This window comes from Ambystoma mexicanum, chromosome 1p (genome assembly GCF_040938575.1).
Source record: "Ambystoma mexicanum isolate Mex_15411 chromosome 1p, UKY_AmexF1_1, whole genome shotgun sequence".
Classification (NCBI taxonomy): domain Eukaryota; kingdom Metazoa; phylum Chordata; class Amphibia; order Caudata; family Ambystomatidae; genus Ambystoma; species Ambystoma mexicanum.
The window spans coordinates 1465225172-1465252358 of record NC_090921.1 but is presented as its reverse complement, the minus strand read 5'-3'; the positions used below and the strand labels follow the sequence as shown (position 1 = coordinate 1465252358).

The window sequence follows — 27187 nt, the reverse complement described above, 5'->3', positions numbered from 1 at the left end:
AGCACTGTACAGGGCATGGGAAAGCAAGGAAGATCAGAGCAGGAAGGAATTTAGAGATGGTATATCTGAGATCAACTATGGTAGAAGCAGTGTAGAAGCAGTCTTTCATGGGGGAGATGGCATGTCAAGTGTGGTGTTAGGGTAGCAGAGTTTCAGACTCTGGGGTGCACAGGGACCTTTCATTGATTTTATAATTGTTCTTTTAGAACGCGCTTAATACGAGTGATTACTAGGGATTTGAACCTGTGTTGTGCTGCGTTGTCTTGCTTCCAAGCCAAACGCATTGCCCCTGAGCTATCCTTCCTCCCAGTCAGGCAGGAAGGAGATAGAAGTGCGGTTCAGGGGGATGACATTGGAAACCAGGAGAGAGATGACTTCGCGTGAAGCAGCAGAGAGCCATTCCGTGATAAATTGCAGTGAGATAGTTGATAATCCATTCCAAGATGACTGCAGTGTAGTAGGGCAATGAGCAAAATATTTCAGTGTCATCAACAAAAAGGTGATAGTGACAACCAAAGGCTGAGATAAGTCTTCCTAAGGCAGCGGTAGAGAGGGTGAAGAGCAGAGGTCCAAGGACTGATCCGCGCGGGAAGCCAATGTCTGTCATTTGAAATACCCGAAATAAAAATCTCACATCTCCCACAATACACCATACTACTCTGTTGTGCGATCGGGCCCCAGAATCTATACTTTCAATAACATACCCTCCCTACTACACAGTGCTCGTCTTTGGAAAGCTCTGGAACCTAATTGGGACTTTTCAGCTATACAAGCATACATGTCCCGGGAAGATAGCTCAACGGCAAGGTGCTCGCCTTGGAAACAAGACGACATAAAACAACACAGGTTCGATCCCTGGGTCCGCGCTTAGAAACCGCTGGGAATTAAGTGCATTATAAATACGCAACTAAGGCATATTCCTGTAACAGTGCCTTGATGCCCCCAGGCTGTGTGAGTGCTTTAAAAATGCAAATAAATCAAATTAAAATACAATACTGTGGTCCACGGGAAGGCCTGGAATTGGAATCTGTGCAGTTCAGCACTACATTTGCCACAGTGCAGTGTACCAGTCTTCTTGACGCCCTGAACTAGGCACATGCACTCTTCAGCACTACATCCCCACGCCCCATGATGCTGGACTACTGGAACAACTTAACACAAATCGGCAACTTTGACTTTCCTGTTACTGTGATGTTGGATAACATCCAAAAACGACGTCTTCCATAGTACAGATCCACTGGAATGCCTGGGGCCACAGTAAGCATGTTTCAACCTTTTTGGTGCGGTCATGCTGGGTACCACGCAGTCAGAAACTACATCTCCCAAGATGCACCTTCTGGCTACCGGAAATAATGGAGACTGATCCTGCCCTCCGAAAGGTTTCCAAGGCAAGGTGGAAGCCGTACCCAATTAAATGGGAAAGCATGCGCTAGTTAACAGAGATGATGCCATGCAGCTTTTGGACGCCAGCACTATGCCAGCAATTCAGTGTGCCCTTTGATCCTGGACCAAAACTAATCTTGGGATGTGTGCATTTCTTTCTTGCTTTTGTGAAACTGCTTGGGGCAGTGTTCTCCTCAGGAGCCTGTGACTGCTGGATGCTGCCTTGAAATATGTTTTTAAAGCTGCTCTTGGATTCTCCAGACTGAGGCTGCCTTTTGGTGCACGCTCACCCCGTCACGGCCATTTTGTGGCATTTCTTGCTCCATTTTTGTAGGGGTGGGGGAGGATATGGTACATGTATAAATGGTTTTATAGGATGTCAGAAGGAGAAATGGGAGCTTGTCCCTCACAAAAAATGCCGCGAAACTATACAGTGAAACGGCCACTGCGACGATATCACATTAGCAATTGCCAAGATTGGGGCCTAGTGTTGTTTCTATCACTACGCACGCTTGCTCCCTGGTGCAGTAACCCAGTCACTGTGATGTGCTGCCAGTATGGTGATGCCACGTTCAACGCCAGCAATCCCGCTGGTTTTCTCACGGTGTCCTGGCTGGTTAGTCCTTGTGTCCTTGGATTCTAGTAAAAGCAAAACCATGGATATCAGGTGGAAATTCAAAGCAGAAGTGGCCGGCCTATTCACAGGTGACATGAGATGGAGGTCGCTCCTGCCAAATGGGGGTGCCTGATCCAGGCCTGAGAATGGAAGGAAAAGCCCAGGGCTGCATCGGCTACACCTGCCTGACCTGCGTCCAGCAGAGAGCTCTGTCAGAATACAAAAGAAAACCTCAGCACTGTAGGAAGCACGAGGAAGTGACGTCATCCAAATCGTAACCTCATGCCCATGCTCTTCCCCAAAGCAAATGTCCACATATTGACTTTCAGGGGCTGCCAAAAGTGAAGACAATGTGCAAAGGTTCCCTTCCACTGGAATGGGGAATTCCGTTGCTGAGTTTGGTTCTAAACATTTTGGGAATTCCCATTAAAGCAACACAAGTACAAAGGGATAAAAGTGTTCACGGGATAACATAGGCCTAGTGGGGAACGTTAGGAGTTGGGGGTAGCTCTCCAGGGTACACAGGGACTAGCTCCAGAACACGCAGGTTCCTACAGGTCAGGCCAAGAGTTTCCCTGTTCAATATTTGACTCTAGGTCTCATATTTCAAATGCAATAAGTATAACTACAACTCCCAGAATGCCATGGACAAATCAGGGCTGGGCGGCTACTCGTGCCTGGCTTAGGACAACTTGAGAGGTCTGATCTTCCTATTTTTCCAAAGTCTAACTAAACATTAGTTTACCACTCACCCAGGCCAGAGCTAAGGCATTTAAAAAAGTAATACAATCATTAAAAAAATCCTCTGGGGTGCCAAATGGCCCCAGTGTGTTGCTGGGTGGTTCAGTGCCCAGTTGCCCAGTTGTAGTGGTGGCTTGGTATGAAGTTAACAACCAAGGCAATGCCTCTTCAGAATCGGCGATAAACAAGATGAGAACCAAATGCTAATAGACTGTCTCAAAGAACTCTATCAATGGATGAACACTAATAACCTCAAGATCAACCCGGACAAGACGGAAATCATGATTACACCCGACAACCAAGGAAACAACCAGTACATCCCATAGCGCACAGAACTGGGAACGCCACCCACACCGTCCAAAGTAGTTAAAAACCTTGGAATCCTAATGGACAACGAGTTAACTCTAGAACCTCAAGTAAATGCAATAATTAGGCAATGCTTCTTCCATCTTCCCACAATCAAAAATATTCTACCATTCCTCTACTTCGCGTACAAAACACTGGCCATTATCTCCCTCATTATGTCCAGGACAGACTACGCGAACAGCCTATACCTCGGAATGCTGGACTACTCACTAAGGAAACTGCAACACATACAGAATTCAGCGGTCAGACTTCTCAAACTCTCACAAAGAGACCACATCACACCAGTGCTAAGGATGCTACATTGGCTCCCAGTCCAAAAAACAAATCCCCTTCAAAACAATGTGCATAAAACACAGAGCAATCCACGGCCTAGCAGCGTAATTCATACAAAAGAATATCACCATCTACCCGCCGACTAGATCACTCAGATCTACTGACGACATCCGCTTAGAAACGAAACCATACACGAGGAAATAAATTGGCGGATCAGCATTCTCTTGCATTGCTGCAAAACTTTGGAACTCTCTCCCCAGAGAAATACCAACTATGAAAGCACATCCAAAATTCAGAAAACTTCTAAAAACCTTGCACTTCAGCTCTGAACGGGATGAAAAGGACTGAACAACAACCACGCACCATGATACAAACACACAACAGAAAAGGAATGGGGAGTAGGCCGGACCGGAGCAGAGGACAGGGGAGAAGAGAGGCGACTGACTGGGAAGGGTGGTTTCAGACCTGAAGTGTACCCATCCTGATAGAGGGCCAATCGTGGAAACAGCGGAGGGGCAGTTGTCCACCAAGGGTTTGAATGTTGTCACACATAAAGGAATACGGCCTTATGCAGAAACCAGACAGCCCACAGACTGACCACGGGGCACAAGGAATACATTACTCCTGGGGGTCCTTGTGGGTGTGGCAATTGCTACACTCTAGAATGAACGGCAGGAGAAGGGATATGTATCGCATCTAGTAAGACGAGGGGGGGGGGTGGAAATGCACTGCCACTAACCGTACTAATAAATAACCCTTCTGCATACAACTCTCAAACTCTGAACTAAACACAACCATACCTCTACAGCTCCACAAACTGCACAAACTTCACAACACAACAACGAAAAACACCACACATAATGTCACCCAACGCCACATGGCGGCCACCAACTGAAAAACACACCTACGGTCAGTGACCAGTGTGTCTGAACTGAGGCTGCCAACAACACATCACAGCTCTCTTGCTCTTTTAGTCATACTAACATACCCACCTCTCCCCGTGTATTGCAGATCGGCCAGAGCGCCAGGAGACCACGAAGGTGGCAACAGTGTGTGGTATAAGAACATTTACATAACATACAGCAGGGGTAGAAAGGCAATAAGGGGCAGTCTGCTTTAGCCACCCTCTTTCTTTCCCCTTTTCTGTCTTTCCAAAGTGTTTCAGCCATTCGTAACCGTTCCCAGTCCGGCCCTGCAAACCAGACCCCCCCCCCCTCCACCCCCCTGAAATCTCAACCAGTATGAGCATGTATGAGTGGGCTAGAAGCTGAGAGGACTAATGAGACAATCTTGTGTAATTGGTTCAGTGTTCTCTCTTGAGACAAGTGTGTTAATGGAGGTGCACTCTACTACACGCGGTCCAGCATGTTCTAGTTTATGAAGTTCATTTGGGGCTGCTGCACTTAGGCAGATTGCATTCCGGGAAATGTAGTCTTGTTATAGGTCTTCTTCCCTAAGTGAGGCACAGTGCATCGAGGAGTGTGTGGTAGCTGGGGCCACATCGCTGAGTTATGCAGAATGGGGGCATCTATAGTCACTTCAGGTGGGGAGTCAAGAGGGTGGGGGCGGGGCTGTGTTTCTGTGACGGCCTCAGGCTAGATGTCTATCAAGGCTGCGCCGCAACCAAATCTGCAAAGAAGTCAAATACAAAATGGCTCCTTTCGGGCCACAACAATATCACGGTAATTATGTGGGCCTCTGGCAAGCGGCTTCTGGGGCTCATCGGTGGAATAGCGCATTGGGTTGTGGTCCTGATGCAGCAATCATAAAACCAGAGGTTCAAACCCCCGGCAAAGCTACCTCCGACTTTAACATTTCAGAGTTCTTTGGAATACAGCATTTAGTGATGCTCGCCTTCCGGCAATAACACGAATGCTCAAGAGGTAACGGCACCTCTGTAGGGTGCGGTCAATATAACTTTTTTTCTGCTGTATGTTGTCTGTGTTGCAGAAATGCCTTCATCCTCATGGCGGGTGTTGTGTTCCCTTCTAGCTCCGGGTTCACATGAGTGCTGTTTGTAGGGACAGGCTGCATGGGTTGCACTCAAGCAGCGGGCGGGGGTTAGGGGGCGTGGGGGGTGGAGGAAGTACGGCTGGGCGTGTGGTCGGGGGTTACTCGTGCGCTTTCCGCGCGTGTGCTGCAGTCCTTGCTGCTTCTGCTTGCCTGCCTGTGGTGTACTGTACTGTCGGCGGTTAACAGCCCGTGTTCCCTTGTCGCCTCTCGCCCTCCACAGCTCCAGTGATCCTCCGCCGCAGCGCTCCAGCGCCGGGGACCCAGCCATGTCTGCCTGCACCTGCTTCCTGCTCTGGTGGGCGCTGCCCGCCGCCCTCTGCGCGGACCTCATCCCGCGGATCACTTTCTCCTGGGGTAAGTGGAGGGGATGGCTGCCAGCCTTCAGGGATTCTTTTAATAGTGGCCAATGCTGAACTTGCCGTGTTTTTAAAGACATCGCACATATTTTATAGAGACCAGTGTTGGACCACCCCGGGCATCAATGCGCTACACAAAACTATGCAGGGACAATAAATGGTGGCACACATTATGAGAGCATGGAAAATAGATGACCCTAAGGTGCACTATCAATCAAGAGGAGAGATGGTGGGAAGCCAGAGTAGGGGTACGATCCGTGTACACGCCTGATATAGGGCGTCCACCAGAGGAGCACCTAGGGGCGTGGGACAGGTGACACCCACCAGAGAGAATACTTAGGGAAATAGGACCAGCTAGGGATAGAGGACAGGTGACACCCACCAGAGAGAACACCCAGGGAAATAGGACCATCTAGGGGCGTGGGACAGGTGACATCCACCAGAGAGAACACCCTGGGAAAAAGGACCATCTAGGGGCGTGGGACAGGTGACACCCACCAGAGAGGGCACCGAGGGAAATAGGGCCATCTAGGGGCGTGGGACAGGTGACACCCACCAGCGAGGACACCTAGGGCAATAGGACCATCTAGGGATAGAGGACAGGTGACACCCACCAGAGAGAACACCTAGGGAAATAGGACCATCTAGGGACGTGGGACAGGTGACACCCACCAGAGAGAACACCTAGGGAAATAGGACCATCTAGGGGCGTGGGACAGGTGACATCCACCAGAGAGAACACCTAGGGAAATAGGACCATCTAGGGGCGTGGGACAGGTGACACCCACCAGAGAGGACACCGAGGGAAATAGGGCCATCTAGGGGCGTGGGACAGGTGACATCCACCAGAGAGAACACCTAGGGAAATAGGACCATCTAGGGGCGTGGGACAGGTGACATCCACCAGAGAGAACACCTAGGGAAATAGGGCCATCTAGGGGCGTGGGACAGGTGACACCCACCAGAGAGAACACCTAGGGAATTAGGACCAGCTAGGGGCGTGGGACAGGTGACATCCACCAGAGAGAACACCTAGGGAAATAGGACCATCTAGGGGCGTGGGACAGGTGACACCCACCAGAGAGAACACCTAGGGAAATAGGGCCATCTAGGGGCGTGGGACAGGTGACACCCACCAGAGAGAACACCTAGGGAAATAGGACCAGCTAGGGATAGAGGACAGGTGACACCCACCAGAGAGAACACCCATGGAAATAGGACCATCTAGGGGCGTGGGACAGGTGACACCCACCAGAGAGAACACCTAGGGAAATAGGACCATCTAGGGGTGTGGGACAGGTGACACCCACCAGAGAGAACACCTAGGGAAATAGGACCAGCTAGGGGCGTGGGACAGGTGACACCCACCAGAGAGAACACCCAGGGAAATAGGACCATCTAGGGGCGTGGGACAGGTGACATCCACCAGAGAGAACACCTAGGGAAATAGGACCATCTAGGGGCGTGGGACAGGTGACACCCACCAGAGAGAACACCTAGGGAAATAGGACCAGCTAAGGATAGAGGACAGGTGACACCCACCAGAGAGAACACCCAGGGAAATAGGACCATCTAGGGGCGTGGGACAGGTGACATCCACCAGAGAGAACACCTAGGGAAATAGGACTAGCTAGGGATAGAGGACAGGTGACACCCACCAGAGAGAACACCCAGGGAAATAGGACCATCTAGGGGCGTGGGACAGGTGACATCCACCAGAGAGAACACCTATGGAAATAGGACCATCTAGGGGCGTGGACAGGTGACACCCACCAGCGAGGACACCTAGGGAAATAGGACCATCTAGGGGCGTGGGACAGGTGACATCCACCAGAGAGAACACCTAGGGAAATAGGACCATCTAGGGGCGGGGGACAGGTGACACCCAACAGAGAGGACACCGAGGGAAATAGGGCCATCTAGGGGCGTGGGACAGGTGACACCCACCAGCGAGGACACCTAGGGAAATAGGACCATCTAGGGATAGAGGACAGGTGACACCAACCAGAGAGAACACCTAGGGAAATAGGACCAGCTAAGGATAGAGGACAGGTGACACCCACCAGAGAGAACACCCAGGGAAATAGGACCATCTAGGGGCGTGGGACAGGTGACATCCACCAGAGAGAACACCTAGGGAAATAGGACCAGCTAGGGATAGAGGACAGGTGACACCCACCAGAGAGAACACCCAGGGAAATAGGACCATCTAGGGGCGTGGGACAGGTGACATCCACCAGAGAGAACACCTAGGGAAATAGGACCATCTAGGGGCGTGGGACAGGTGACACCCACCAGAGAGGACACCAAGGGAAATAGGGCCATCTAGGGGCGTGGGACAGGTGACACCCACCAGCGAGGACACCTAGGGAAATAGGACCATCTAGGGATAGAGGACAGGTGACACCCACCAGAGAGAACACCTAGGGAAATAGGACCATCTTGGGACGTGGGACAGGTGACACCCACCAGAGAGTACACCTAGGGAAATAGGACCATCTAGGGACATAGGACAGGCGACACCCACCAGAGAGAACATCTAGGCAAATAGGACCATCTAGGGTCATAGGACAGGTGACACCCACCAGCGAGAACACCTGGGGAAATAGGACCATCTAGGGACGTGGGACAGGTGACACCCACCAGAGAGAACACCTAGGGAAATAGGACCATCTAGGGACATAGGACAGGTGACACCCACCAGAGATGCCATCTATGTATATCGGACAATACAGGGACATAGGACCATATAGCGATAAAGGAACCACCTAGAGATATAGGACAGGCGACGCCCACCAGAGAGAACACCTAGTGCCCCGATGCCTGTGGGCTGCTGGCGCTTTACAAACGTATAAATACATAATAAATATAGGACCATCTAGAGATATAGGACAGGCGACGCCCACCAGAGAGAACACCTAGTGCCCCGATGCCTGCAGGCTGCTGGCGCTTTACAAACGTATAAATAAATAATAAATATAGGACCATCTAGGGATATAGGACAATCTAGGGATATAGGACAGGCGATGCCCACCAAAGGGACCATCTAGGGACATAGGACAGGCGATGCCTACTAGAGAGATCATCTAAGGCTATATGACTGTCTATGGATATAAGTCATGTGATGCCCACCAATGCGACCATCTAGGGAGATAGGAGCATCTAGGGATATAGGATATGCAACGCCTACTAGGGAGAACATATAGGACTGTATGACAATGTAGGGCAGCAGTCTGCAACCTCTGGCTCGCCGGATATTTTGGACTGCAATTCCCATGATATCTGGCTATTGACTATGCTAATTAGGTGTGATGGGAGTTGTAGTCCAAAACACCTGGAGAGCCAAAGGCTGCAGACCCATGATCTAGGGTATAAATCAGGCAACCCCCACCGAAGAGACCATCTAGCGATATAGGACCATCTAGGGATATAGAACAGACAACGCTCACCAGAGAGACCACCTATAAATGTAGGACCACCTAGGGACATAGGCCCATCTAGGGCTATAGGACAGTCGATGTCCACCAGAGAGACTATCCAAGGGTGTAGGACACCCGACGACCACCAAAGGGACCATCTAGGGATATAGGACTATCTAGGGATAAAGGACAGACGATGCTCACCAGGCAGACCCACTTGGGAGTGATTGTTGAAACATTTAAGACCGAAAGTGGAATGATAATCCATAGATTGATCTAGGGACAACGCATAGGGCCTCATTACGGGTCTGGCGGGAACCCTGCCGTTGCTCCCATGACGAGTCTGCCTACCGTGGCTGCTGCACCAGGCAGCGTCAGACATGTTGGGCACTGCAGCCACGGCAGGCGGACTCGTAGTTTGCCGGTCCGGAAACAAGGGTGCCGGTGAGCTTACCGGCACCCTTATTTTCAGACCGGCAAACTTATAATGAGGCCCATAGAGCCTTAACCCGGATCTTCAGTGCATAGGGCCTTTGTGGACGGTGTTGTGTGGTTGACACAGAAGAATCCCGGCCGCAGTTGTCTGGACCCATAGGAGTATTACAATGGAATACATGTGTAAACAAGGTGTGACTAGGTCCAGGTTGGCCATGATACGTTTTAACCTATACAAAAATGTATCTCATCTCAGAGTCCTTAGCTGTAACCAGCTGAAACCATATCGTCGAAATGCTGCCAAGTGGCACGACATAACCGCAGAACACCTCCAATCGCTAATTCTCAGGTGCTTCCGCTGAGATGCAGCGTATATAGGGTTGAGGTGTATCGCATAGTTCATGCAGGTCTGTATGAGGTTGGCCGGGCTAGCTGTTCGGGAGACTGAGTGCTGTGTCTTAGGGGGGCAAATGTGCACACCAGGTACAATTGTTTGACATGCCACTGACGCCAAATAGTATATAACACTGACTGGCATGACACTCATACCAAGTTAGACGTATGGACGTTAGAGAGTAATTCCCTTTTCAAAAACTGTCCCTGCAGGTGAGTCACACGCGCCCCATGATCACACATGATCACAATCAGGGAGTGGTTTGGGGACACCCTAGTTATCCACCAGAAAACTCTTGCATCCAACTGTGGGATTGGAACAGATTCCCAGCCAAGTTCTTTTGCAAAGAACTGTCTGTGCCCATGTGGGAATGGCACGCTGCTGGGAAACGCACACAGCTCTAGGGTCTCTGGCACACCCTGTCTATCCTGCACAAAGCAGTTAGAAAACTGCACAATCCAGTGGCTTTTCTAATTTAGAAAAAATACATACACTCTCAGAAGCAAATGTGAACAATCGTGGCAAATCATGCAGGGAACAATCGCAACATTTTGCAGAATTGTGTAACTTTTGATGTTAAATGTTGCAGGCTTTGGTGAAGGAAATCCTGGTCTTTCAATGTGTTTCTACAGACACCGCAGGAGTGACCCTCAACTGCAAGTCTTTGCTATCCCAAATAAATCCATCGTATGGACAGATCCTCTCTCGCGACACACGACACAGCACAGATGTTCATGGCTGGCTGGTTGTCCTGTGTTTTGTCTCGCTCTTGCTCTTTCAGCCTTTCCTACGCCTCCTTTCTGTGAGTTAAAACATCTGTCTTCGCTTTGCATATTTCTCGAGATTGTGGGCCCTCTGTTTGCTGCCAGACACAACTCCCCCGCCTTCTGTGAATCTTACCAAGCATGGGTCATTTCGCTTGTCCAATTCTCTGCTTTTCCAATCTGCCCTATAGGATTTAGGATCATCTCCCCCATAGGTGCACTCTTCAAAGGGATATCAACTGGCGTAAGGATGGAGGTTGTATATCAAAGTTATACTGTACAGCCTTTATTTCCCGGTGCCACTGGAGTGATAAAAAGGTAATGGGAAAGTGACTAAGGTTTAAGTTACTTACCTGTAACTACAGGTTCTCCTACATGGGGTCTGGCATGGATTCACATGCTCATGAATATTCCGTGTCGTCAGGCCGGGAATCCTCAGTAAAAGAAAAAACAGTTTTACTTTAGCTTGAAAACTCAATTTCTCCTCTAAGCCCATTGCTGTCCTCTGATTCCTACTGCACCCATCCAATGACAGTGCTCTCCTTAAGCTCCACCCCTGGTGGCCATCTTCAGATTTGTTAAGCATGTAAAGTGGCAGAATGAACCAAGAAGAGCCACAGAAGGGAAGAGGGAGGTTTTGCATGTGAATCCATGTCAGACCCATGCTGGAGAACAAGAGTTATAAGTAAGTAACGTAAACCTTCTCAAGCATGGGGTATGGCATGGATTCCCATGCTCATGAATAACGATTACACAGCAGTACATATACACAACCACGGGGGTGGTAAGGTTCAACAGAAGCAAGAAACACTCACCCCTGGAACAGACTCACCTCAAGTAAACAGATTGCGTAGCAGTGCTTGCCGACATCGGACTACTCCCTAGAATTCCTGTCGACACAGTAGAACCTCTTTTAGGTGTGTGTGGACCTCCACATAGCAGCCCAGCAGATGTCAAGCAGGGTTACACCAAAAAGAAATGCTGTTGTTGCTGCAATGGCTCTGGTGGAATGGGCTCTCGACCGGCCTGCAAGGGGTCTGTTAGCCAGCCGATGACAGTGCATGGTGCAGCCGGAGAGCCACCTAGAGATGGAAGCCTTCATCAAGGCCTTACCATGATTCACACCTCCAAAATTGATAAGCAATTGAGAAGTCTTCCGAAACCCCTACTTGCATGCCACATAGAACTTCAAGGCACGAACAACATCTAGCGAATGCAAGGCCCCCTTCCGCCGGCGACAACGGATTCGGGAAGAAGCCAGGCAACACCAAAGGTTCATTGAGGTGGAATTCCGACGGGACCTTCGGCATAAAGGTGGGGGTGTGTATGCAGTACCACCCTTGAAGCGTGGAAGGACAAGTACAGCTGCTTACAAGACAGGGCCTGGATCTCCCTGACCCACCTATCCGAGGTGATTGCCACAAGGAAAGCCGTCTTCCATGAGAGAAACTTGAGCAGGGCTTGATGCATTGGCTCAAAGGGTGGCCCCATGAGTCTAGTCAAGACCACATTGAGTTCCCAAGCTGGGGCAGGAGCCTTCAACAGTGGAAAAGTCCTGAAGAAGCCTTTCGGGTACTCCTTGATGAGTCTGTGCGACCATAGGGATGGCCTGCCCGGTGTCCTGGTGTAAGGGGATATGGCCGCCAGGTGCTCCTTGATAGAGGCGTGAGCCAGTCCAGCCTTAGCCAAGGAAAGCAGGTATGGAAGGAGCTGCCGGACTGTGACACGCAGAGGAACAATCTTCTGAGCCCGGCAACACACGGAGAAATGTTTCCAGTTTTGGTCATAGCATGTCAATGTTGAAGAGGCTCTGGCCTTGGCCAGGATGTCCTTACACTCCGTAGGTATAGAATAATATCAAAATTCTAGGGCTGCAGGAGCCAGGCCCTGAGATTCTGCAACACTGGGTTGTGGTGCAGAGTCGGCCCTCACTCTCTGGAGAGAAGATCAGGAATTAGTAACATCCTGATGGACGGAGCCTCCAACAGACGTAGCAGGTCTGGATACCAGATTTGTCGAGGCCACGCCAGAGCAACTAGTATCATCTTGCAGTGATACTCTCTGCGTGTGTTGATCACTTGTAGCAGGAGTGGGAACAGATGAAAAGCATATAGGAAAAGTCCCTTACACAGGAACAAGAACACATACCCCATGCTCCCCGGCTGTGGGAACCTGCTGGCAAACTCCTGACACTCGGAATTCATCGTGAAAAGATTGATCTGTGGTTGACCCCATTTGTGGAATAGAAGAGCCACTTGGTCCTGGCAAAGCTCCCACTTGTGGCAAGAATGTAGCTCCCTGCTGAATGATTGTGCAATGGTGTTATTGATGCCCACCAGGTGAAAAGGGATGCGAAACATGTCCTGCCGAATGGCCCAGTGCCACAGATCCTGGGCGTTCCTGGAGAGAGCTTTAGAGAACATCCCGCCCTGCTTCCAGATGTAGAACATGGTGGTGATGTTGTCAGTGAAAATCCTCACCGCCTTGCCCCTCAGAGATGGCAGCAGGAACTTGAGGGCCCAAAAGATGGCCAGAAGCTCTAGGACATTGATGTCAAGGGTCTTTTCTTCTGGCAGCCAGAGGCTTCTGACATGCAGCTGTCCGGTGTGGGCTTCCCAACCTTCCAGAGAAGCATCTGTGGTCATCGTCTCTTGGTAAGGAGGGATTTGGAATGGAACTTCTTGCATGAGATGAGGGTGCACTCCCCACCACTGCATTGCCTGTCAGAACCCCCCGTTGAGGGTGATCATGTCCGTCCAGGACCTGGAGACTTGTAGCCACCTTGCATCCAGAAACCCCTGGAGAGGCCTCATCTGAAGTCTGCAAAGGTGGGTGAGGTTCATGCAGGAGAACATCATGCCCAGAAGTGACTTGATGGCTCACACCTTAGCCAACCACACCGATGACAGGTGCTGCACCTTTCCTAGGATGGCTCCTACCCTCTCTTCCGAGGGAGATACCAGAAAAGTGCCTGTTTTGAGTCGGGCACCCAGAAAAAGAGTGTTCTGAGATGCGTCAGCAAACACACAGTCCTCGCTGTGTGCTGGCTCGTGCACGTTTGAGAGGGGGATGACACAAGCCAATCGTCCAGATAAGGGTAGACGTGGATTCCCTCGAGATGAAGATGTGCCGCCACTGGAGCCAAGCACTTTGTAAAGACACTTTGGGGCCAATTTCAAGCAGAAGGGGAGAGCCTTGAACTGGTAGTGTCTTCCCTGGACCACAAACCGCTGGAACTTGCAATGCTTCTGGGGGATGAGGACGTGGAAGTAGGTGTCCTCCAGATCCAGCTACGCCAGGAATTCGCCTTCCTCTAGTTGGCCGAGCATGTGCTGCAGTATATCCACCCTGAACTTCTGGGACTTCAAGTATGTGTTGAGGCATCTTAGGTCCAGGATCAGCCTACACCCTTCTTACTTCTTTCAGACCAGACAGTATCTGGAGTACACTGGGGGACGGGCTCTATCACCCCTTTCTTTAACATGGCGTTGACCTCCTGCAGCAGCTGCACCATATTGTTCTTGTGGAGCCACTGCAGGAATATGAGGGGACCTGTGTTGGAACTCCAAGGTGTGCCCCTGTCCGAGAGAACCCATCTGTCGGTGATGATGGTTTTCCACATGCTGACGAACTTCGCCAGCCGGCCTCCCACTGGGGTGCAAGAGTGGGGGCCTGAGACCATGGGTGGTTCAGACCTGTTTTGGGGTTGAGGCCCTGCCCTGCGGGCGGCGCCGATGCTGTCCTCCTCTGTCATATGCCTGCGAACCACCTCTGTTCGCCTCCTGAGTTGTGGAGCAGGAAGGCTGTGGATATGGGGTGGAATATCCCTTGGAGGACCTGCCGACTTTCCTCTCCAGGAACCAAAGAGTGACAACCAACGTTGCTGTATGGTACCTAGCGAAAGCACCATCTCAGTGTCCGTCTTGATAATTTGCAGAGACTCGTTGACGGTCATGCCAAAGAGGTTCACTCCATCAAACGGCATGTCCAGCACCTTGGACTGAATGTCTGGTCTGAAGTTGGTGGGTTTGAGCCATCCCTGCTGACGAAGCAACACTCTGTTGCCCATCTGCCAGAACCCGGTGTCCGCGATGGCCACTGCCACTGTAATGGCGTGGTTTGAGGCCACTTCACCTTCTTGGAACAGTGCCAGAATTTCCACCTTCTTGTCCTCAGGTAAGAAGTTCAGAATAGGGCCCAATTTATACCATAGCTGCCAATCATAGCGGGACAGGATAGCCAGGGCGTTAGTGGCCTTAATGGTGCCGGCAGCAGTACAGATGATCCCTTTTCCCATGGAGTCCAGCTTCTTCCCCTCCTGTTCCGAGGGCACCCTGGAAAAGGATGATGGGTTTGCCAAGCGTTTCCTACCTGTGGCCGAAATACAGAGTCGGGTGAAGGCTGGGACTGCAGGTACTTGGGACCCTGTATTTCTTCTTGAGTCTATCCCGCCTGGGTGGAGCAGTGCCCTGAGTCTTCATGAGGACCAAGCCCTCATCCCAGATATCGTCTAGCAAGGTCCGGACATGATTGTCTTCTGTCTGGACTCACGTCTCTGGTAAAGGAACCCTTCCTTTTTAGTCTTCTCAGGCACCAGTTGAAAAAGATCCACAGCCCTGGACAGCATTGCTTGAAAAGAGCCAACCTTATCCAGACGAGAAGCCCTTCATGGATCATCTGCGCCCACCGGTTCACTGTACGCTGGCACGCAGTCATCGGCTTCATCGGTGTCCGTCACCATAGTTGCTGCATCCGTGTCCGTGTGTGCTGCCAGATCCCCAGTCAGAGTCATGTCCCTAGGTGGAGGCGGCGGTGGTGGTGTTTGTTGATGTCTTGGACCAGCCGGGTCCTTAGACCAGTGCTTGCGCTGGAGGGGACTCCAGGGAGGCAGTCTCTGGGGGCTCCTAGATGGGGTAGGGCCCAGTGTGGGAGGCATTCTCTGCTGAATTTCTGAAACAAGTGTGTGCAGCGTAGTGAGAATGTCCAAAGACACGTCCCTCGGCTCAGGTGTGAAGGGATGGAGTTATGGAGCTTCCGGACTGATGCACCTTCTCTGGCGATGTGGGGAAACGGGATCACCTCATGGGTCAAAACCCCCTTTGTGGTTTGAATAATAGTCTTTGAGCAGATTATTGTCACCTTCGTCGGAGCTTGTATAAATCTGCACAGGCTTCTCCGGGGTAGCTCGTGGGAGTGCACCCTTTTCAGGGTCAGTAGGAGCTTTATTCTTTCCCCTCTCTGGAAACTTCTGCAGTACGGCGACCAGTGGAGTTGTCCCCATTCCAGGGGTCTTCGCCCATGCCGCAGAAGCTGCCTTACACCATGGAGGCAGGGACACTCGAGGAACGGCCACCACCGCAACTGTGCACACCACCTTCATGGCCAGTCCTCCTTTCCAAGAAGTAGTAGTGGTCATCGACAAGGTCATTGACAAGGGTCGTCGACGGGGTGGTGGGAGGGGCCTTCGTCGACATGGTTGTGACTGCGATGATGAGGTTGTTTTGGCCAGTAGAGCTGCCAGTGACAATGGTGTCACTGAGGGGGGCAGAGAAGGGCCACTTTTAGATTTCTCTATCGTCGCGTGTCCAACCGATGGTAAGCAGACGTTTGACGGAGTCAAGGACTTTCTCTTCCAGGGAGCGCCTCTCACAGGTAGTCTTGCCGTTGAAGTAGTTGTGACGGCGACCTAGTCCTTCCCGAGCTGAGACCTGCAGCTGCAGCAAACCCAGTGGGATCAATGTCGTGCAGTTTAGCCTTTTTTTGGACCCTCGCAGGCAGGGTGTCCTCAAAGGACCACAACCTCTTTTCTAAGAGAGTTTGCTCGTGGGACTAGCCAGTCCTGGGGGAGGCATGACCATGCCCGTACACCGAGTCAGAGGCCTTGCCTGATTTGAGCCACGCCGCCAGCCTGCTGTAGCAGTCTTTCTCTGTCTTGTTCAAAAACCCCTGCCAGACTTTGCAGCTATCCTCATCATGGTCCGAATGTAGGCAATATAGACATTTATGGTGATGATCTTCGATGTACACATTCTGCAATCCACATTTCCCACAGAATTTGAAAAGGCATCTCTTCTCCTCGCCCATGGTAGATTGGTGTGATGTAACCCATGCCCAGGCCTTGTCGAAACTTTGATGAAAGATCTGCTAGACCGCGATGTACAGTTATCTTTGCCAAAAGCGGGTCCCCACTGCCAGTAGTCAACTTTCGGACAAACAATTAAGCAGAAAGCAGACAAAAATTGGCAATATTATTTCAAAAAACTCTAAAGGCACTAAAAATAGCTCGGAGAGCAAGCAGAGGACTCCCAACACAGAAGCGTGCAGTACAAATCTGAAGATGGCCACCAGGAGTGGCGCTTAGGTAGAAGACGGTCATCGTCGGTGTATGATGGGAGCCAGAGGATGAGTTTTTGATATAGGGCATACTGCAAACTGAAATGTTTTTAGGCACGTAGGAGATTCCATGGTGAGTGTGCATTTCATTGTTATCATTTCTTATGAGCCTGTATTGGGCGCTCTGCCAAGTTGCTAGCTGCGTTGTACATTGCTACTTGGTGGGTGGATAGCTCAAATGTTAAGCACTCGTTTCGGGTTTCAAACCTGCCTAGATTTTGCAAATCGAAGCCTAGCAGGGCTGACTTGGCCCTTTATCCTTCCACGGACAATACATTGAGTATCATTGGATTGGGCAGCAATAGCTATTATTACACTGCTTAGGCTATTATTACACTGCTTAGAAGACGGAGAAATATGGCATGAAGCACTATATTAAAAGACTTGATATTATTACACTACAGTGGACAATTAAGCCAATTGTCGTAACAATAGAGAAACATTTCGAGGCAAAGTCTTAGCAATGCCAATGGACTGTACTGCGTGTAATGCAGCAAAAACTTCATTTGGGGGAAGGGGCTAGCAATGGTGGGTCCAGACTCTTTTGCCAGTGGTGGCCCAAGTGGGGCACTGACTTAAGCATGGGTGTCATGAAGTATGAGCACACACACACATAATGATCATAATTTCGGATAATGGGGTGGCCAATCAGATTCCAGGGGTAGCACCAGTGCTTAAAGTGGGCCGGGGCCTGCCGGGGCCGGGCCCCGGCAGTCTCCAAAAAGTGGGACTGATCTGGGGCCCTGCCGGGGCCCCCTTCCTACCGGCGGGATGCATTATCCCGTCGCGGCTGCGATGCGCCTGCAATGAAGTCAGGCAAGCTGACAGAAGTGGCAGCCAGCCACAGCATCCCTGAGGCTGGCTGCCACTTCTGTCAGTCATAGTAACTGCGTCTGGTGACCCCTCGCGTGAGAGTTCACCCCTTTGTTTCCCCAGGTCGCCGAGGCATCTTTAACCCTCGGCGAACCTGGGGATTCCTCGACATATTTCGAGGTTTGTAAAAGATGGCTTTGAAAGTACACATTTCAAGCCATCTTTTATAAAGCTTTGCCGACGGAGAATTTTGTCCGTAGTCAAAGCTTTATAAAAGATGGCTTGAATTGTGTACCATCAAAACCATCTTTTATAAACACGAAATGTTTAAAAAAGATGGCCTGAAAACTAGTCAAACCGTAGGGTATGCACACATATATATATAAATGTTATATATTTGTGTGCGTACCTTACTATGGTTTGTGTACTTTGCAAGCCATCTTTTATAAACGTAGAAATATGTTACATATTTCTATGTTTAGAAAAGATGGCTTGCATAGTACACAAACCATAGTAAGGTACGCACACAAATATATAACATTTATATATATTTGTGTGTATACCCTACGATTTGCGTACTTTTTAGGCCACGCCCCTCCCACAAGCCACGCCCCCGAATGAGGGCCCCCCCTCGATTTCTAACCCCACTTAAAGCCCTGGGTAGCATGTACCACCCCAGGCCACGCCTCTGGGGGCTAGGTGAGACGCAACATTACAAGAGCGTCTGGAAATAGCAGAAGCGGGTTTCAGTTGGCTCGTCTAAGGCGCACCAGCAGGGTGCACCCCCGTCATGCCCCTCGGGTGGGCGCCCCGCTTTCGCTGCTCCACTCACCCTTTGGGCATCAGCAGGAGTGCGTCGACCTCCTTCAGTGGAGCCAGCCTTATAGTAGACCTGCATCGCTCTCCCAAAGAGGGGTTCACTTTGAATGTCTTCAAGGGGATCACCCTGCCAAAGGACTAGCACAAGCCTCCGTGAAGAGTCACCCGCTTGGGAGACACGCAGTCATGCATGTTCATGCAGGAAGGCGCATGAAGGGCTTGGGTGGCATCTGCCCCCTCTGTCCTTTAGCAAAGGGTGTAAGAACCTGTTGACAGTTTTTCTTTACCAAATGTACGCCCTAATGAGAGAGCGGGGGGGGGGGGGGGTGTCGAAGCTGCGGGAGAGGAAGCGCCACTGACTGTGAAGTCATTAAAAGCAGCTGCTGGGTTCCCAACGCAGTGATATTGACCAGGGCCACGAATCCACACTTAATGGTGAGCTCTTTCAAAGTTAAGGGAGAAGTCCTGCGCACAGAGGCAGCTCAGCGGGTTGAGTGGCTGTTGCTGAAATCCCATGTGATCTGAATGGTAGCCATTGAAAGAGTACCGGTTTGATTAACTGCATTAAGAGGCCTCTTGTGACCACCCTATCTTTCTGGGGACTTGAAATGTTTGATTTCTTTATGCGCATGGGCGATATTAACCTGGTAGCTCTGTCCCCATGCCTTTAAATCCGGTCTTTTGTCCATTGTGTTGTAAACATGTGCTACGAAATGCAAATGGTGTACACTTTATTTGAATGAAGTCTTAGCAGGCGGACCCTCGCAAAACCTCTGGCAGTGTTTTTGCTCCCTGGTTAGTTGCCCGTATTCGGGGGGTGCGATGGGGAGGTAATCGCACCCCACAATGAAAGGGTACCGAGGAAACTATAAAAAGAGAGAAGCTGACTCTGCCATAGGGAAATCTGACTGTTTCATAACAATTCAAACCCCCGCGGGGGTGAGGAGCGCTCACGAGGAAGGGAAGGTGGGGGCGGGAGACCAAGAACTCGGCAAAATGTGTGTGTGTGAGACTGTCCGGGCCGGTCCCAGGCATCTCTAACTTGGTGCGCATCCATGAAGACCGGCGCATGTGGCAGAATTTCGGTGCCTGTCACCTTCCAGCTGCCTGTCACCCAAGCTCTTATAGCCACACTGCACCTGCACGTGGTGGCCCCTGCAGCTTTCGGTGGAAGGGAGGAGGACCTTAATAGACAACCGGAGGGACACGACACGCTGCAGGCACACAGTGGTCGGACTCGCAGCCTGGCCTGCTGAAAGCAGCTTCGCTGGCAGCAAATGCGACCCACCTTTCTCTTGCAAGAGGTCGATTTCGGATGCTGTTTCGTCCCACCCTAGCTAACGAGCATTCGAAGACTATCTGGGTTTACTTATTGTTTTTTACATTTATAAAGCGCACTAATCCCAAAGTCATCAAGGCGCTACATACATGCTGCAGCTGACATAGTAGGGGGTTTTGACTCTTACCTCCACGGCGACCTCTTCCAGCTGCATTTGCACATCATTCACTCCTCATTCTTAACCTCCCAACACTTCACCTGATTTAATGTCGAGATTTGTGAGGCACCAGGTTTGTGCTGGCAACAGGCCCGAATCCTACATGAGTCTGCTCCGCTTCTTTTCTTTCCTAGGTTGTTGAAATGACTACCAATGTGCCGGGTTGTAACAAGACCAATTATATATTTATTTATTGATGCAGATATTGTACACACATCAATGCAACCAAAGCAGCTACACTGGCTATGAGGCACTTCCTGCCTCAGAGTCCAGTTCACTGCAGGTGTCTCACCTCCTATAATGGCAACGACCACCCCACCTCATGCAGCCACAATCCGAGGCGGGTCCCACAGCCAATGCCATGGCTGAGAAGCAGGAGTCAAGACCTAAAAAAAAAGTGGGGGGACGCATTAACACACCAATTGAATGTGGTGTCACCAGAAATGACCATATAAAGGAGCCTTCTGAGAAAAGTGGGGTCTCCGTCCAACCACATGTACCCTCGAGTTGCGCCCTACGAGGCAGACGGGGACACCCCCAACCAGTACCGTGCCTCGGCCAGGAAGTCTGAGCGTCATATCCGCTTTCAGACCTGCAGTAAAACACTCTGATCACCTGCATGTCAGGACGCAGTCCTGGCCTCTGACACTCCTGCGTCCACCGCTGAGTGATTTGTGAGGCTGCAGATGGCCTGCAATTTCAGCAAGAATTCTAAGAAAGCACCCATAAGTCTAGGGGAAAAAACATAAAAAATCCCAGGGAGCATTCGAGCATATTTTCTTCTCTTTAGACCAGCAGTGAGCGCGGCAATCGAGGCCCCAGCCACCAGTGGAAGTCTGATGTGTATGCTTCTCCTTCTATGCAGCCTCCCGCTCTCCAGGCAATGATCAAGCTCAGCACTGAGGCACTAACTCCCTGTAAAGGCTGCATCCCAAACTTCCCTTTGTGATGGGTCCACTCACTGGCGTAACGGGCCCTCCACCCCACCCCCCGCAGACCCTTCGGGGCAGGCGGCCCCATGCTGCTCATGCCCAGCGTGGGGGGCAGGGGCCAGTGGCGGAGCCCCCCTCAACAGGGCTTGCAGGAGGGCCCCCACATTTTGTGTTACGCCAGTGTTACTCCCTGGGCACTCGTCAAGGAGACCTGGCCAAGCTGTGTCACAAGAAACCCCAGGTGAGGCTGCCCCTGTTCGCCCCCTGCGCAAGCCCGCATAGCATGTGAGCTGTTACCATCGGGCTCTATTGTGTGCTCACTGAACTTCACTCTCGTTAGAGGCCCTCGCCTTGGACTCGGGACCTGCTTAACTTGGGCACCGTTCAGCTAGCACGCAAAAGAGCCCTCGGCTGCAGGACCTAATACTTTAATAGAACCAGGTGCAATGAGCGAAAAAAAGAGGCACCGGAAGGAACATTAGTCCAACTCATGGATGCTGAGGCTAGCGCAAGAAACAAGCGAACCCCGATGTGAGCAGAGGAATAGACTTGGTACGCACCGGAAACCGGAAGTGCCAAGCAGTTTGAATCAGTTCGCACGAGCACAGTTCATAAAGTCCCAGCTTAACACCACTGAAATGAGAAAGGGAAGAGTGGAGAGTGGAGGGAGCCCCTCTGCTGCTCCCCTAACCTTATTTACATACTCTCCCTCCATGTCTACACTCGTTGCTACTTCTGTGGAAGGCCTGCGTGCCAGAACTGCCTACTCTCCAGGTTTAGGCCGGAGAGTCCGGGTTTCCACTCTCTTCTCTTGAGAAGAGCGTGGAGTCTCTGGGATTTCCGACACTGCCAGCAACCCCGCCCACAACTCCATGTGACTGGCTAGAAACCGACTGCTAGTGGCCAATCACATGGAGGTTTTGGCAAAGGCACAGTATAGCGAGCAAATCCCACCCATATGTTGCATCACACTGTGGTGATTGTGTTTTTAAAAAAAATGTGGGTGGGGAAGTTGGGCAGAGTCTAGCGTGGATGTGGGCGTGACATCAGGTAACTTGAATCTCCAGGTTTTTCTTTTTCAAATGTAGGCAAGTCTGGACTGAAACCAGCCAGCTGAAAAATGAAGCTCAAAAACCAGAACGTCTTGCACATGATGACTGTGCACAGTGTTGTTTATCAAATCGCTTACCTGTTCCCTTTTCCGGGGAAGGAAAGAGTACACACTTGCACAGACCAGTGCCAGAAAATAGGGGCTACATTTTCATAAAAGGGGTTACTTAAAAAGGACTTAACATGAAATGCTACATACATGTGTGAATAGAACACTCAGAATACTCAAGAAAGAAAGAAGCGTGGTTCATACTCGAATAGATTGATGTTCATTAATTGTATTGTATTGTTTATTTATAAAGTGCTTATACACAAAACAAGTGCTTCCAAGTGCTCCAAGACGGGAGGGGAACATGGATAAAATCATTCATAAGGCCTTGCAAATTTCCGAATGATATACAATAATAATAAGCATACTAGTCCTCTGGCCCCGGAGGCAAGTGCAGAGACTGGTGTGGGCGCCTGGGACCTGTAAGGTTCTGTGGTGAGCCAGGCGACCAGTCAGCAAGCTGAGCAGAAGGAGGTGGTGGCAGATAAAACGCAGAGGTTGGCGGGGACTGGTAGAGAGAAGGCAGAGGAGAAGAGGAAGGTATTGAGGAGTTTCTGGAAATTTAAGGAATTCCGGCTCGAGATGGAGAGAGGCAGGGAGACTGTTCTAGAGGGGGGCCCCTGCAGAGGATAAGGATCAACCCCCAAGTCTCTGTTTGGAAAAACTGCTCACTTTCAGAGAGTTGGATGAGGATGAGCAGAGTGAGTGCTCTAGAGGGAGAGTATTTGGGAAGAGTGTGTTGTAAGTAGTGCGGGCCCCGGCCCCAGAAAGCCTTATGAACTATGCAGAGGGTCTTGTATTTGATCCTTGCAGCCAAGGGGAGCCAGTGGAGGGATTTCAGTGCCAGAGAGATGCAGTCCCTGGGCTTGAGGCCAAGGATAAGTCTTGTGGTCCTGTTCTGGATGAGTTGTAACGGTCTGAGTGTAGAAGTAGGGAGATTGAGAAAAAGACTGTTACAGTAGTCAATTCTAGAGAGAAACAGAGCTCTGGAGACAATGGGGCTGATTCATGGAATTATGTGCGCCGAAAAACGGGCTTTCTGCGCCATTCTCCTCGCAAATCCCCATTTGTGAAACAGGGATTTGCGGGCAGAATGGCCCACAAAGCCTGTTTTTCGGCACACATAATTCCATGAATCAGCATCAATGAGTCTCTGGGGGGAACGTGGGGAAAGGCAGGATACCTCGGAGGAGGTGCAGCTGGTAGTGAGATTTTTTGGATATTTTTGAGATGTTTGAGAAGGACAGAGTGGAGTCAAAGATGACCCCCATGTTTTTTGCCTCACTGGTGGGTGAGGGTGCAGGGCTAATGGTGGACGGCCAGAGTGAGAGTGGGAAAACGGGAGCAGAGGTCCAAATAAGAACAATCTCTGTCTTACTGGCATTAAGGCAGAGGTCGTCAGCTGAACACCATGACTGGATTGCGGGCAGTCATGAATGAGCGAGGAGGAAGAAGAAGCTGAGGGTAGTTTGAAAGAGAGCTGAGTGTCATCCACATAACCCTGAAAGTTGGAAGTGAAGGAAGAGATCAAGTGGGCCATGGTGACCATGTACATATTAAAGAACCAGGGGGATAGGTTAGATCCCTGAGGGACCCCACAAGTAGAGAGAGTGATAGCGGAGAGAAATGGCCCTAGTTCTACCTGGGATGGATGGTCGGAGAGAAAGAAGGTAAGCCACTCCAGGGCCTGATCAATGATGCCCAGAGTATCACAGAGACAGTAGATCAGGGTGTTATGGTTCACCATGTCGAATGCAGAGGAGATGTCAAGGAAAATGAGGACAGAGGAGAGTTACAGTCAAGATTTGAGAGCAGGTCTTCTCGGGTGTTCAGGAGAGCAGTTTCCGTGCCTCTGGATGCTCTGAAGCCAGACTGATGATCGTGGAGACCACCAACAGATTCATTGTGGGGAGTAAGCTGTGAGATAGCCAGTTTCTCCAGTAGTTTGCCCAGGAAGGGAGTGATGGAAATAGGGCGATAGTTTGCCGTGAAAGAAGGGTCGGCAGAAGGTTTTTTGAGTAGTGGGCGCACCAGAGTGTGATTGACAGAGGAGGAGAAAACTCCAGAGGCTAAAGAGAGGTTGCAGAGGTCTGCTAAGGCTGGAGCTAGATTGTCAATGTTCTCCTTGATAGTTTTGGAGGGGCATGGGTCCACCTGTTTGGAGGCGGATTTCTTAGACCGGACTTGCCTAGTGACCTCCTCACGTGTGACAGGGAAAAGGCAGGAAGAGTGTGAGAGGCGAAGAGGGCTTGGGGGATGTTGGTGCATGTGTGGGTGAAGGAGGAGTGAGAGAGGAAAGGATGTCAAAGGTTTTGTTGGTGAAAAGTGTTGCCAATGCCGAGCAGAGGGCCTGGGTGGGTGCTGTGGAAGATGAGGCTGCAGAAGGGATTGCCAATTCTTTGCAGACTTTCAAAAGTTTGGCAGTGTTGTTAGATGCTGCAGAGATGCAGGCTTGAATACGGACTATTTTCGTGGACCGGATAGAGTCTATATTGCGTTTGTAAAAGGCGACAGGCCAGTTTGTCAGAGGGTGCACCTGAGGCCACCCATTTCCATTCTGCTGCTCTACACTTGCGTTTGAGGGAAGCCAGATCAGAGTCGTACCAGGAATTGCACTTTTTGGGAGGCTTAATATGTACCCTAATGACAGGGGCAAGGATGTCAAGAGTGTTGGAAATGGAGAGATGAAAGTTAGAGAGGGTTGTGTCAGGGTGAGAGTCAGCCGCAAGAGTAGGGGCAGAGAGTAGGAGGATGCAAAGGCAGCCACTGTCACTCTTTTTATGGGATGGGTGTCCTTGAAGACGAGAGACAGTGTGGGGAGTGCCAGTGCTAGAGAAGACAAGAGCTTAAGGTGGGAAGGGAGAAGAGAGTGATCAGTCCAGGAGAGTGTTGTAGTAAGAGGGGTGGGGAGAGGGATGTCAGTGGAGATGAATGGAGTGGAGAGGAGAGCCTCCAAGGTGCGGCCTGCAGTGTGAGTCGGCCCAAATGGTAGGATGGATTGGGAGAGGGAGTCACCGAGTTTGCAGAAAGGACCTGAAGTATCCGGGGAGTCCAGATGGATGTTTAGATCCCCCAGCAGGAGGAGTTGTGAGGAGGTGGGGAGGAGAGAGGCGGCCAGGTCCACCGAACCCGAGAGGAAGAGGGTGGACTGGCCTGGAGGCCTATAGAAGGTGTTTAGAGAGGAGACTGGGGAGAGAGTGAGCCTGCAGACCAGGCAACCAGGCATTCAAAGGAGGAGTAGGCCTGAGTGGGAATGATGGAGACAGGGTTCCACTCTGGAGAGATCAGTGCTACTCCCCCTACTGGTCTTTTTGTCCTGGGCTCAGAGAGAATCTTGTAGCCTTCAGGGAGAAGTGTGTCAAAACGCATGACAGAACTGTCCTTAAATCATGTCTCGGCGAGAGCAAGAACATCAAGGTCCAAGAGTTCAAGGAAGTGGCAGATGTCAGAGGAGTGCTTGACAGCAGAGCGAGAGAATAGAGTGGCAACATGGAGCAGATTGCCACTTTTAAGAGACTTCAAGGGGGTACATGGGATAGCTGTCTCCCCGCAAGTGGCGAGAGTGCCTGGGAGTTGGAGTGTTGGAGTAGGAGAACGCTTGGCCACATGTTGTCCCATCTATAATTAATATAAGAATTTATTAAGGTTTGGGTTTGAAAATATTATATAGCATTGCAATATCAATGCATTTAAAAGTAGACAAATTGCATAAAATACTAACTGGGCATTATATAAGGCGATTAAGAAACATGTCATTCAAAAATGGGATTGTAGTTTTATTTTACTCATCCTAATCAGAAGATCACACTAAAAGCCTACAAAATTGAGTACGTTTTCAAAACTTTTCACAGTGAAAGAAAATGGGATTCCAAATTGTATTCACAGTGGAAGAAAATGCAACGCGGCGTCACGTTACCTGCCAGAGTCTTTATTTGCATCATGCAACCCTATGCCTCCCCTTCCATTTATTATCACCGCCATTCACACCTCTTAGTGGACAATAGTCCTCCCCCAGGCGCAGCTGTGCCTGGGCTGTAAACCTCTCTATGCGACCTACTGTAAACACAAAGTGAAACTTCAGGGGGAGCATAGCCTCCGTGCTTTCCCGCCCTTTGACGCTTCACATGAAAAAGTGTGAACGCAGAGCTGAGACAAGGCAACATGGGACAGTGGCAATGTCATTGAGTACCAGTACTCTCCACAAGCTCGGGGAAGTCCCTGCCCTCGAAACGGCAAAAAATAAGTTAAAGCCGAACCATTTAAAGCACTGCTGCTAACACGTCGTTGTTAATTAACAACTTCCCATATTCAGCCTATGTGTGCGGTTGCACTGCCACCTGGTGAATTGCAAGGCAAGCTGCACTTTCGTAACATTAAACTAACTCATGCATTCAAAATGGCACACCACTCCTTTAAGTGTCCGTCTCTCTGGCAAAAATCACCTCTGAGTCCTTATAAAAAGTGCACCACAGACCATCGCGTTTTCCAAAAACTCTTGTTCGCTTTAGACTGTTAAAAATTGTTTGGTATAAAAAACAAAGATAAAGTCTTCAAAGACAATGGGGCTCATTACGGGTGTGGCGGTAACCCTCCCCGTGATACCGGCGGGTTGCCACCAGACCGTAAAGAATTACCGGCACCTGACTTCCCGGTAACACTGGGGTATTACAACCCCGATGACCGCAAAGTCAGGTGCCGGTAATTCTGTTAAACCCCATTCCCACGGAAGCACCGGCACCGTTAATAACCGTGACGGCTTGCCTACCATGGCTGCTTTGTCCAGCACGGTCTGCCCTGTTGGGCACAGCGGCTCCG

At 50.5% G+C, this 27187-nt stretch overlaps 1 protein-coding gene across 9 annotated transcripts in view; it reads left to right on the top strand.

The window, feature by feature from the left end:
- SEMA4A (semaphorin 4A) overlaps positions 1 to 27187 on the top strand; it is a 733849-nt gene that overhangs the window by 582806 nt on the left and 123856 nt on the right. For all 9 annotated transcript variants that reach the window (XM_069607120.1, XM_069607124.1, XM_069607119.1 and 6 more), the window contains one exon: positions 5613 to 5746. In XM_069607120.1, coding sequence (XP_069463221.1) covers positions 5659 to 5746 — 88 coding nt within the window. In that variant the 5' untranslated portion in view covers positions 5613 to 5658. The remainder of the gene's footprint in view (positions 1 to 5612; positions 5747 to 27187) is intronic.